The following is a 14290-nucleotide window of genomic DNA, read 5'->3' as shown; positions in this document are numbered from 1 at the left end:
AGCACTGTCAAAAAAGGGCATAAAATTAATTTTCAAACTATTCCTTTTTAATGTTTATCAGTGACTTTTTACTTCAAGTGTACTTTTCCCACTTTTGTATTGTACTTAATCAAAAGAAATCTAGGATCTTTAGCATCCTCTTGTGGCCATAAAATTGCTTTTTAAACCATGTCTACAGTGAGCTGTCTATTTTAACATGAGGAATTATTTGAATGTAATTGTAGTACACACAAGTATTACGTTTTCATCTCACATCTAGTATCGACACAATATCTAGAAGTACTTTAACAAGAATATCAGGAAAAAAACCCACACAACCATGAGAAAATCTCCTTAAAATTTAGAAACCTGTTACAGAGCACAAGTGACCAACCAGAAAGAATTCACACTGCTTTTGGTGGGTACTGACTTGTGAAATCTGTCCCCGATTTGAGAAGGTGTCTAGAGTAACACAATGATTTTAAATTTACTAACAGAAACAGAAGACTTTGCTAAAGTTCATTTGGTGCTACCAAAATACCTGTTGAATCAAAAAAAATCCCACAATACTTCCCTAACCAATGCAAGCCTGAAGTTTAATGGAAGAGAAACCACGTGGACATGGTCTCCATGCAGAAGACATCACAGGTTACAAGTCAGCAATTTCGTTACTGGCAAGTATGATGTCATTCATATTTCTTCGATTCTGGACAACGACAACAAATGCCAAGACCACACTGCTGGATAACCCTACATGAAATAATTTGCTGCAAGAATTCAGTTTGATATTACACCAAATAAAATTTCTGAGGCTGTTTACAAAAACACCAAAGCTTGCATGCCTGCATTCCACAACTACTTGCTCTAGGTGCTTACCAAATTTTTATCAGTAGGTATTTTTTTCTACTATGCAACACTGAAATACCTATGCTACAAATTAACTAATTTTTGTCTTGCTTACTACAGCCTTGTGAGAACAGTGAATCATCACCACCATCTTTATGAATTTATGCACTTGAAGTTACATCCACAATCACTCCAACAATGGAAAAGTTAACTCCAGATTGTCCATGTTTGCTCTAAGAGTGTAGTTTTCAAATCTTATTTCTGTTTTCCCTGCTTCACTGTCACATTTTCCTTGAGAATGCACAAATACCCATATTTTTTGAGGCCTCAACTGCAACAACAGCTACAGTTGAGCCACTGTCCCTGGAGTGTTCAAGAAAAGACTAGATGAGGCACCTAGTGCCATGGTCTAGTTGACTGGCTAGGGCTGGGTGCTAGGTTGGACTGGATGATCTTGGAGGTCTCTTCCAACCTCGTTGATTCTATGATCTTTTCCATGTAAATTGGTATTGAAACACACTTTTTAAAACCTTTTGTCTTCTTCAGTTTTACTAAGGACACTTATCAACTCCCTATTATTTCCATATCCTTTTATTCTCTAATACTATTATCAACTATTACAATTTTTTCTATTGTAATGTTGCATTTGTTTTCCTGTTCTGATGTATCATTCCATACTTGTACTTACTTCACCTCCTCCTAACTCAAAGTCATTCCAGATTTAGTTAAATCTTAACTGTTTGTGTTCTTCAACTCATCTGAAATTCTGCCTGCTGTAAACAAATTATGTGCACTGTTAACTCTACCACCCACAATGAAAACACTGCAAGAAAACATGATTCAGGATATCTTCAGATTCTCTAAGTGAATTTCTTCCTAGTTACCAAGAACAGTTAAGAGACTATGCAAAGAACTGCTACTTTTCCAGTCACTTATTTCCCTACCTTACTTCAAAAATTATTGTCAGGCATTACAAACTGTCATCAGGTTATGCATCAGAGCATACTAACTCTGAAATGTGCCAAGTGAAGTTTGAGAGCCTTATTTTTTACAGAGACCACTTCTAATTGTACTATGCCTTAGAAACAAATTAATAAAATGTAACTTATCTTCTTGTGTCCTGAGCACCTGTTTTAAACAGAAACTGTGCAGAAAGGGCTCAGAACTCCAACAGTAAGTCAGAATATTTATTCTGCTTGCCAAACTCAAGGCACTTTAGTTCTAGATTTTACCTGTGTTTATCACCCTCTGGCACCTGCGGTCAAAGATGGATTCCCATTGGCTTGAGTTGAAACTGCCAAATTCCCAGCAAATTCAACATTAGGATCTCAACTCAGCCACAAAGGAAACAATGAATAAAATCACCAGCTACCTCTGATAAACAGGACTACTATATACTCTTAGACAATGATGTTAACATATGCAGAAGGACTGAAATGAAATACATATGCAACACAGAAAAGGATGCGTTTGGAAATCATAAACTGAAACTCATATAACACATTTTTGAGTGTGGGCATATGAACAAAACACTGATTTACCAAACAGGACAGAGAACACTAAAATAAGGACAGACAGTGAAGAAAGTCACCTTCTTCCACAGAGCAAAGCACTGATTACATGGCATTTACATCTTCCAATAAATGTTTTATACTGAAATCAGCAGCGTTTGAATCACAGTAATTGCAGCAACAGAACTGCTACCTAAATCAGCTACAACGACAATACTCAAGATTATTCCTCTGCAAAACCAGCCTGCTGATAGTGAAGGTGCAGAAAAAATCTGCATAAAAATTACATTGCTATTTTAATGCATTCACGACAAAATAAAAAGCTCTGCTCCCACCTGGTGGCAAGAAATAGAACAGAAACAGCTAAGTCTAGAAAGTTGACTTAAAGCTGAAACTATGTGGACAAGATAAAAAAAACAACCATCTAACAAAAAAAAATCCTTTTCCATCTGCACCAAGTAGTTGTAGACTTCTAAATTCATCTATCATTTGGAAATTAATTTTAAGAGTAAACATTCCACGTGTATGGGTTCACACAAATCATCATCAGCTGCTTATATATGTTTGGTTTTTTAATACAGTCAACTCTTTGTGATGCTTAAATGAAAAACACACACAAATAGAAGTTATTCTGACAGCTTTCCTCTCAACAGACAATGAAACCATACGGAGTAAGGAGGGGATGAGAAGCAGAAATATACTTCTGAGTATTCTGAATAGACATTTCCTGGTCAGTTTCTGGTTTGAGTAGGAAACTTTGACTTGAAGCTGTCTTACACGAAACACCATGTATTTGTTAATTAGCTGGTAGCTTGAATAGCAGGATTTTGCACAACGCTTTTCACACACAGACTACTTCACAGATCTAGAAGGACTGGGTTTGTTCCCACACTCATGAGTCAGTGACACAAAATGCAGCCACATAGGTATTTTTCTTCACGTTTTCTGACTGCATGATGCCATGAACATTTTAGCATCACTCATTAGGACCACAGGTATGACAGGACCAATAGTCAAAGCCTTTATATCATGCCTTTCCTGATGTACCCCTGGACAGTTTGTTATGCTTATTCTGGAACAGGCAATAGCAAGCACTGTTTCTGAATAAAATGATTACAGTGGTTAAGGATAATTCTTTAGAATTTGAAAGACAGGCCTTTCAAACAGCAAATCAATAAATATACAAACTATTTCCAGAATAAGAGTATGCAAAGACAGACCTATTTAGATGTTACACTTTAGCTACTGTCCATGTCCAGGAATTTCAGCTGCCTTAGCATAAATATACTAATACCCTTTCTTTACTGCAATGGAATGCAGGACAGGATTGTAAATACTGGGTAACACAACACACCCTTTTCAGAACAAACTTTTCTCACACATTCTCCTTATTACAACAGCACATTGCCAAACGCAACCAGCCTTACTTAAAAGTCATCGGTCACTTTTGCGTGTTTGACATGTAGCAACAGTTTCACTGCATCTGGGATAATGAAGTGGTGATGTCTTGTTGGAATGTTTACTCAGGGGAATACAAAACTAGCTGATTTAAATTACACCTTTCATATCAATGTTTGAACAGGCATCTCATTAAGAACGTAACAGAGGGATCTTCTCTATCAATATCGCACGCTCCAATTTACAAGCAGAGTTAATACCCTTCCGGTGTAACATCCACTCGTGTGTATTAACTATACCTGCAATCTTTATGGCTACAGGATCCTCTGAAACTGGAACAGGTCCCTCTTTGACTTCAACCTGTTTTTCAGGGACCAGAGTAGATGTGGCAGGAGGGGTATACTTAGTCTCAACATAGACCACAGATGTGGAAGCAGAGGGCTTGGAATTGTGAAAAAGACTAGCCCATGATTTTGCAGGCTGATTAACAGGGACTGATCCTGCAGCCGGGACTGTTGCCTCAGTAGTAGGTGAAGCTTCCTCAGGCTTAGCTTGGTCTGAGTCAGTGCTTTCCACAGTGTGCAATTCTACCCCATTGGCAGCTGTGTCCTCACCAGAGGATTCAAGTGTTTGTCCATTAGTAACGCCAACATTTTCAGTAGTATCAGTACCAGCATAAGACTGTACAACAGCTGTCCTTAAAGGGCTATCTCTGCCAGTCTCTGAGGGGATGCAAAACTGTTCAGAATTAGTAACACGGCATACCTCAGGCTGCCCTGCAGTCCTGCTATTGTCTAGTGCAGTAGAAACAGAATCATCAGAGACAGCTTCATTAATGAAGTCCACAGAGTTGTCCGGGCTGTTGCAAGTCCTCGGTGTGGCCAGAGAGGGTATGTCTCCTGTCAGTTCCGTGTCCTCTGCGCTTATGCTGTTTAGTCCTGATGAGTTTGCATGGCCGTTGACAAGAGCTTCTGTGGGAGCGATGCCATCGCCGACATCTTTCAAGTAACTGTAGTATCCAGGAGGCCTTTTTTTCTTCTTCTTCCGCTCCCTTTGTCCAAGGCCTCCAGCCAAACCATCATTTTCAGCATTAGAACTGCTGTCCAAAGTGAGGGTTGGATCAGTGAACTGGCAGTCAATGGAGTTGTAGTTTGTTTCACTGAGAGTATCAGCAGGGGTTTTCTGAGCAGGTGCACAGCTGAGGATGAATTCTGGAGCCTGAGGATTCAGAGTACTTGAAATACTGTAGTCGGTGTTATTTAGTACAGATGGCTGTGTCTCAATAACTTCATTAACACCAAATTCAATTCTCTGATACTCTTCCCCTGGACAAGAGAAAGCAAACCTGAGTAAGTGAATGACACCTAATAAAAACGCTTTAAAATCAAGAAAAAAGTCTTTACTTTCCTTCAAGTCAGAAAACAAGCTAGACTCCCTCAAATGAATGCAGTTCTCCAGGTGCAAAATAAAGACTATTTCAAAAACATCATTTTCTTAAGACTGTGATCCAGGTTTCTTAAACAATTATGTAATTTTCCAAATCACTGCCTTGTTCCTGCAAGTAACACCTATAAAATTCACCTACTCAGAAAAACCATTAAAGCTCAATGACTTTAGCAATATTCTACATTAAGTTAATAACTGGATAACTGCACATAAAATATGGTGCAATATTTAACTCCACACCTCTTCTAAAGCCACTCTTTTCCACTGACAGCTACAAAATCCAAGCCTTTACCTGTTGAACTTTGGAAACTTAATTTCCACAAGTAGAGTTTAGTTTAGTTTTTCTGGTGTGTAAAGATTTATCATCATTTCTAATAACTGAAAAATATTTTCATTAATTGTATGAAAATACTGCAATTATTCTTGTTAATTTAAGGCTCATCAATGTGTTACATTTTAATCACAGTCAAATTTATGACTGTATGAGAACATGAATACATGATTTTATTGTAAGGAACTGAACAGATACGCCTCAACATTTACCAGTGTTCAACCTGGAGAGAATAATTTATGAACAGGATTGAATTTGGGTTTTTTTTTGTTGCATTTGTTTTGTTTTGTTTTTTGTTTGTTTTTTGGGGGGGGGTGCTGTTTGGGGGTTTTGGTTTGGTTGTTTTTTGTTGGGATTTATCTGAAAGGACATTGTAGCGAGGTAAGTGTTGGTCTCTTCTCTCTTGTAGCAGGCAGTAGCCTAAATGGCCTCAAGCTGTGCCAGGGGAGGTTCAGGTAAGAATAAGAAATGTCTTGAATGAAAGGGCTCTCAAACACTGGAACAGGTTCCCCAGAGAAATGGTTTAATTCCCATCCCTTGAGGACTTTAAAAAAGACACAGGACATGTTTTAGCCTAGACATGGCAGAGCTAACATATTGGTTGGACTTGATGATCTTAAAGGTCTTTCCAACCAAAGAGGTGCTATGACAAAATACTGAGAGTCATAAAGTACTACAGTTTTACAGAACTGAAGTAGTTTTGTAATGTGTGTGCCAACTAGTAACACTGAATGCTTCAGTTACAACTACTTCTGCATCTAGGAAATAGAGAGTCTCAGGAATTTCACATTTTCCTTACCTCTCCTCTATACCCATGAGAAAGCCTTTCACTCCACCATTCACCAGCTATTTCTGCAATCACTATCTTGAACCAGAAAAAAAAGAGAGCTTAAAGTCTGCTTTAAACAAATCAGCAGCCTAGAGCCACAGAGGTGGAAAGCTGCTGCCTGATATCCACCTAAGAGGGAAGGGCTGGGAGATCTCAGACATCACCTAACTGTCCAGCAGCAACACTACTTGACTGTTGGCCCTACACACACTGACCTGTCAAGACATGCACAGATCAAAACCAGCCACCGCTTCACTTGCTTGAAAAGGGAAGTTTTGTTGTAGATTTGTGTCCTGTATCCCTTAAAACTATTCCTTATTAATTCATCTGCTCATGGAGAAACTTGTTAGTTTAAGCATGAACAAAGAGCTAGTTCTTTGCCCTTTGTTACAGCAGTAAAAAGCAGAAGCAACAACTGGTAGCACTTAATATTCTTCTAACAATGGTAAAAATTAATTTTTAGGCATGCATCCAATCACTACCAATTCAAAATAATCAGGGACTTTAATCTACCACAGCCAAAACTGACAGTTCTCACTTCAGAACTCTAGTCCTGCTCCTCTACTCTCCTTCAAGCTTCCAGAATTTCTGTTACCAAAAGCTAACCTAGCAAAAAAAATATAATCTAAGCAACATTTTTGTTGGTTTTTTTGTGAACTTAATGGCTTACTGTGCACTAGAAAACTTACAAAAGTCAACATGGAGCAAGTGGGGAACACAGAACAAAATACATCCCTGAGAATTTTTGCATGAGGGAGATTTAGCTGTAGGTACGAAAATCTTGCCAAGAGTGTAATAGGAGTTTTGGCATTTAACATACAAATTAGAAACTTATAGCTGAGGGATTAAACTTTACAGCTTGCAGCAGGAGTAGAAGAATAAATACCAGTAGCTACTGTATAGTTAGTCTATGGAATGACTGTCAGAAGCTCATTTGCCATGAGATTGTGTGAAGTTCATCTGAAAACAAACGAGAGGGAAATTTTTCTCTTTGCTTCGACCGTCCACTTGCTTCTGGACATCTTGGTTCCAGTCTAGTTCATGGTGCTATTTTTGAATGGATTGAATCAGATCTGTCATCAACAACATGACACATATACTGAAACAAGTAACAGCAGATGCTCCAAGGATGAAGTCTATGTACAGCAGCCCTAATTAGTCTGCACAGCATACTGCATAATAGAGCTTCACCCATGATTTGGTTATTCCTAGTAAGTGTTAACAGATCTTCTAATTCTGTAATAAAGTTAAATACCAAAGTATAGAAAAAAAATTAAGACTAGGGGGAGTGACAGTACAGTCAGTGGATGTCATGTTGTTATAATTACAAAGATTCTGCACAAGCAAAGCATTCCATTTTAGTTTCCACAGCTGCTTATGCAGCCATCACAGTGCTAATATGCAGGCACAATACAGTGCAAGTTTGTTAAAGGAATTTTTCAGGCAAAACCTAATTGGCTGTCATTACCTAATCTAAGGGCTGGGAGGGGTTCTCTCAGGGTCTAGGAATGATCTGAAAAACATTTGTACAAACCAACTTCCTGAACATTAAAATCTGAGTCTTCAAGAATGGAACTTAATCCATAGCTGGACAAAGCAAGATATGACTGAGCACTCTGGTCATCAAAAACAGACAATTCATACCAAACTTACTTAAAGCTACCTAGGGTCCTAGAATTGGTCCTGCACTAAAGTTCCTTCACTTTCAAAAAATATTTCAAACAGGACCTGTCATCCTTCTTTATGACTAACTTATTTACCTTTAAATGAAGGGCTAACATTACCAAGCATAATGATCAGGTGTTCTTAAACAATAATAGGTGCCTTTTGGTCCACTTTACTTCTGAGAAACGTTCAGTCAGACACTTGCATTAATTGGAAGGAGCTCTAGATGTCATCTCTATCATTCTGATATGCAACTGGGTAAGTTTCTGCTTCCTTGCTCTTCCTTGGTTCAGGGTAAAACAAAATATTCATCTACTTGCTGTTTAAACTACTGTGAAAGCTTGGTTTAAGCTATATAGTGATGACCACGTGGTAATCCCCATGTAACTGTCAACTTGATGGACCCATGAAGCAAGGCTACATTGTCAAGTCCACAGCTATAGCTTTAAAATGGGAACTCTGTAATGCATTTTCACATCAGAGTCATACTCCCAGCAAAAGAAAAAGGGGAGTTTCCAGAAAAACAGCTGAGCTAAACAGAGACAAGAATCGCAGTGAACACTGAGCAGAGAACTGCCTGCAGCAAACACTCATGCTATGGCACATCCAGGAGGGTCAGCTGAACATTACACTAGTGACTTCTTCAGTACAAGTTCTCTAGCAAACTTCAGTCCTCCACATTTTCAGTGCAATACTTCACCAACATATTAAGGTCACGTGGTAGCACAATCAAGCATATGTTCCCTAGATAGCTGCAGGTGAGTGCAGTATTTCAAATGCTCTCATGGATCTCTTTCACTAAAGGAGTTAAAAACCCTAGCCTGCTAAATATGTGTATATATACCTGCTGAAGGAGTTCTAAAGATTAAACTGAAGCAAAGGCTGCAGTAAACCTAAGGAATGTGTCTCAACTTTAAGTTTAGAATAAAGGATGTTGATTTCTTACCATTGTAAAACTTACCTGTGGACTTAATACCACATGAAACTGTATCATTGTACGGGGGCAGCTGTGCAAAAAAAAGAAATGAAACTTATTTAAGACAAAGAAACTCTATTAACATCTGAGATCAGTTTCATTTGAAACATCTGCATCCTTTAAAAATAACATCATTATTAAGGTTTGATTTTCTGAGAGTATAGTGTGAACTCAGGTTTCTCTATTTAGTAAATCCCACACTGTAGCTTCAAATGTCCTTGAAGATTACCACAATTACTGAAAGATAATATTGGTCACACATTGCAGGCTCATTGAATCATATAATCAACCAGGTTGGAAAATACTATTGAGATCATCGAGCCCAATCTATCACCCAACGCCTTCCAATTAACTAAACCATGCCACTAAGTTCCTCATCCAGTCTCCTTTTACACACCTCCAGGGACAGTGACTCCACCACCTTTCCAGGTAGCCCATTCCCATGACCTATCACTCTTTTTGTGAAGAACTTCTTCCAAACATCCAGCCTAATCTGCCCTGGTGCAGTTCGAGGCTGACTTCTCAAGCAACTCACCTCACAGCATGAGATCTTCCTTCACGAACAGTAACACACCATCATTTTAAAATGAGGAATATAGGCTCTTTTTTAATAAGAACTGTAAACTACACTACCTGTGAAAGGATGAAACAAAACTTTGCACAGACAACAGTCACACCTAACCTTTTGACTTCCAAGCTGGTTCAGCTACAGTGTTGCCCTTAGACTGTTTCAGAGAAGATTAACAGTATTTAAGAAAATCAAGAATTTTTGATCATCAGCCTAAGCATAATGTAACCACAGCGCATAATTTCCATCTGGATCATAAATGTTTGGTATAGAACAGTGGCACCATTTTATGGACTTAGCAGTTGACAGAAACCCTGCTATTGCATAACCACAGCTGGACAACTTCTAGTTCTCCCTAGCCTAACCCCAAACTCCTTCACTAGCTGAAAGTATTCTCCTGTGCCTACGTGAACTGGTGGCCATTGCTACAGCACAGCCCAGCTGCTGCCTTGGTAACAGCTGAACCATTTCTGCAGTGGGAAATAAAACACTGAGAGCATTGTGCAGTTTTATGATGCTAGTCTAAATATCAATTATAATGGTGTAACAAAAATCAAAGAATATTCCACTGAAGTCTTCAGTTCACTAAAGCTACAGATACTTAAATACCGCCGCCTTAATGCACCATAAGCAACAGTGGATTTGAAGCAGGAAGAGAAAATAGCCCTAAAATTCCATTATAAAGAAGTGCACAGAAAGAGCACATGCTGTAAAATCCATTTATAAACCACAACACATCAGCTTTCCAGGTTGAAAAAATGAGAATCTACAGATCAGAAAGAAACTTTAAACTATTAAGAACCTATTATCCATATTAATACTGAACATAGATTTGGTTACAATAAAACCTTGTATTTCTGGTTTTTTAGGGAGGGAGGAGATTGTTTTTTTTCTCCCTGATTCAAAGTGATTAAGAAAACAAAGGAAAAAAACAACCAACCAAAACAAAATAAACTAGTCCACCTATGGTGCCCTACGTATTATTCAACAGCACCTCTGCAAAGCAGAGATCTCAGAGTTGACCTGAATGGGTCAGCTGAATCAGCTCAGTCAACAGGTATCTGGTAGAACATGTATTAAGAATGTCACATATAAAGAGACATTCTAGACAACTTTTTGCTTTAACTGGAACCGTGCCTCAGTCCAACCTGCAGTTGCCAGGTAAGGGACTTCAGATGGACAATGGATGCTATGACTCTCAAAACTGGCACCACCTGCGACAGAATGTATGTCAAACACCAGTGCAGTGTTAAAATCTCAGTCTTGTCCTTCTTCAATTTCACCCTATTTTTTTCAGTCCATTTTTCTGCATAGTGTAAAACTAATAAGCAGAAACTTTACTTCATCATCCAGATAATTAAAAGATTGAACTGAACCAGATCAAGGACAAACTTCAGAAACATTGTTCAACATGGTTTTTTTTTTGTTTTTTTTTGAAAGCTAACTGGTAAGTGGTACATCTGAAACAGTTATAAAAGGTAGACTGGTTCTAATGATGTTTCCTCAACACACTTTATAGACATTTTCATCTCCCACTGTGTAAACGCAACAATAGCTGATGTAGGACACTTAAGGTGACACTACATAGGATGCAAGCATCACACTGCTGCTATTTAATGGTCGGACAGCAGCAATAAAATTAGAACACACATAAATTATCTGAAGATCTACCCTGCATTACTTCCCATTTCCAGAGGATATAAAGCTATCCCTGAGGGCAATGAGAAGCTATCTTTTCCCTTCTGAAATCTCTGCACCTCCTATCCCATTTCATTCTCTTCATGCGCTTTATTTTCAGTGATATAGTGTATTAATTACAATTGAAAAATTAAGTTACAGGAAATTAAGTCACATTAACAATGGTTGTCAGATTAGTAAAATGTAACAAAAGGATTTCCCTATCTGCAGCTAAAGTGTTTGCTTCCTTTATGCTGAGGGGGGAAGATGGAAGCTGGATTGAAGTGTCTAAGTGGAAATGTCTGGAGGAAAACCTGGAAACTGACCTACAAGAAAATTATTTGTCAAGTCTGGAGATTAAGACAATGGCATAATACTCTTTCCTTCAAAGGAAAATTATTTCTTCTTTCTCTACCAAGAACTGCAGAGAGTAAGAGGCTACAATACTACCTGTAGTATGTTAAACACAAACACACAAAGCCAGCTGTTTCCACTCTGTGGTTCTCACAGCCATTGTAATTAGTTCATTATTGATCCATTTCTCAGTTTTGATGGTGAGCAGTGCTCCACCTGTCAAAAAATATTAAGAATCTCTATGCTTCAAAAAGCTCATTAGACTTAGAAGCCCACCTTACTTACAATCAAGATCACTGATGAAAAAGTTTTCTCCATATCCAGCTCTTAAAAAAAAAAAAATCATCAAAGCTGAGGTAATAGGGCTGGGCAAATCTCTTTCAGTGTCCTATTAGTACAAAGTCAGCTACTCCTGCTCCGAGAGATGACAAGAAGAAGGTGGAACAATTCACTGCTTATTTCTAAAAATTGACTTAACATCCACATGCATGGAAAGAAGATTCCTATTCCATCTCTTCAGTTTATAAATCAGCATGCTAAGAGAATTGTAAAAGAAACTGTACTGTTCTATTTCAAATACACACAGAGAGAAAGCTTTAAAATATTAATTTCTAAACTAAATTTAAAATAGATCTTACCTCAACAGAGCATCGTGGAGTCACAAAGAACTGATTAAACTCATCAGGGCTGAACTCCCCAAAAATATACTAAAAAAGAAAGAGAGAGAGAGAGAAAGATCCTGTTAAAGAAGAATTTATATTCAGGGCAATTAATCAATTTCCAATAAAATACATTAAGGACATTAGCATTCAGAAAGATCTGTGGGTTAGAAGGCAGGACTCACTTGTCTGCATCCAAGTCTAATCTTAATTCCTTCTTAGTTCTTTAGCAAACTACTGCAGGCTCCAAAACTGTACACAATGCATTTCTCTTCAAATTCCCACTAGAGGCAATCACAACACAAACTGCAGCTCAACCTGTGCTTTGTTTCGAACCAACATGTTGGGTGTGAAATTGGATAAGTTCACATAAACCCTAGACACAAGCTGGTTTACCTTCTAATGCAACAGAGACATCTACCTATTCTTCAGAGCGGAAAAAAAACAAGAATTACTTTTCCAGGGTTTTGTGGAAACAAGGAGTTACATAAGACTAATGGCACCAGGACCAAGCACAGAACTGAAACTGCATCACTGTAGAAAAAAACCCACAAAATTTAAATATGGTCAATTCTGATACAGCTGCTCTTGGGAATAACACACATAAGACAAAGTGTCTTTTTTGCAACATCACCCTCCTGCACCCTCTTAAATATCTGTATTTCTATGGAAGTAACAAGTACCTAAACAAGGCCACAAAAAGCCCACACTAAAATGAGAGCTTACATTTTTACAGAGAAGTAAGTATTCCCAATAGAAAAGCCTGATACACTGGAATTTCATAGCACCTGGAAGTTTCTATAAATTTCCACCACCAGCTGTAATCAGCTGAATCACATCTGATCATTCAGGACAAAAGAGAGATTCTGGGACAGAAAGAAGCTGAGCAAGGAGTTGAATAAACTGACATAATGGGCAAGAGGCCTGGAAAATACCACTATTAACTCATTCTTGGCACGTGGAAGGATATTCACATTAAGAGTCACTAGTCACAAATATGACTGTGGATAAAAGCAGGCCAGTCTGGCCTCGTATCTCACACTCGAGACTTCATCTGCAGTGTTCCGACAGTCATTTCAGACAACGCTTTGCTCTCCTCCACCCTTCCAGCAGAAAAGCTTACTGAAGCAGTGCCAAGCCTGTCTTATAGTCAAATCCTTAACTTGGCTGTATCAAGTTACAGATAATTACACTGGGAGACGAACCACAGTGACCTTCTTATAAAGTGAAAAATCACCTCTAGTGAAGTTCAGGCTGTTGCCATAAACTGCTATTTTTTTTCAGACTTTAGGTGGCTTGCTCCAGTAAAACTCATGTACTCAGTGTTTGTATGAGTCAGCCACCTACATTCATAAATTTGAAAGGTGAAATTTAAGCTAAATTCCACAGCAATTACAAAATCTAGCTTAATTACACAAAACGTGGGTTATCAACTTCCATGTGTAGAAAGGGTTTAACCACTCTAACACTCTTCAGTGTCTTTAAACAAATACTCATATCATCTGGTTCAGTCGACAAACAATTCTAACAGTCAAAACAAACTGGAACATCTGTGATACAAACATCAGAAGCACAGTGAAATAGATAACGTTTTACAAAATCTTCACATAGCCAACTGATAAGACACTGAGACACTATGACACCTAAAGAGAGTAAGATCCCTAAATCAAACTTAACAGAACAGCTTCACAGTTCTTGGCACAGGATGTAAATTTGCCTTAAGCTCTCAGCATAACCAAGCCATTTTTATTCAGTAATATACCAACTAGAATTGGTCACATTCCAAAGACATGCCTTAAAAAGCCATTTGCTGAATCATAACTGAATTATGCATTTAGCAGATATTTTTGATAGTCAGGCAACAAAACTATAATCTCAGCCATAAAGTTATGTAAATCCAACCCGAATTCCTGCATGTGATAATATAGTATTTTCATTTAGCTATGTTTTTAACTGAGGTATCACAGGCCTGGTATTTCTGAGCAAAACTGCATTCATGATCTTTAATTAAGGAACATAAGATGAAAATCAAACAAAATGATCAATAATAC

At 38.1% G+C, this 14290-nt stretch overlaps 1 protein-coding gene across 1 annotated transcript in view; it reads right to left on the bottom strand.

Moving 5' to 3' along the window:
* The window catches only part of USP10 (ubiquitin specific peptidase 10), a 48899-nt gene that overhangs the window by 19195 nt on the left and 15414 nt on the right, over positions 1-14290 (bottom strand). The window contains exons 2-4 of the mRNA XM_064160048.1: positions 12219-12287; positions 8967-9012; positions 4034-5059 (exon numbers count right to left, since the gene is read on the bottom strand). Of these exons, the coding sequence (XP_064016118.1) occupies positions 4034-5059; positions 8967-9012; positions 12219-12287 (1141 nt within the window). The remainder of the gene's footprint in view (positions 1-4033; positions 5060-8966; positions 9013-12218; positions 12288-14290) is intronic.

This window comes from Pogoniulus pusillus, chromosome 20 (assembly GCF_015220805.1).
Source record: "Pogoniulus pusillus isolate bPogPus1 chromosome 20, bPogPus1.pri, whole genome shotgun sequence".
NCBI classification, from domain to species: domain Eukaryota; kingdom Metazoa; phylum Chordata; class Aves; order Piciformes; family Lybiidae; genus Pogoniulus; species Pogoniulus pusillus.
This window is presented reverse-complemented; position numbering and strand designations above follow the sequence as displayed.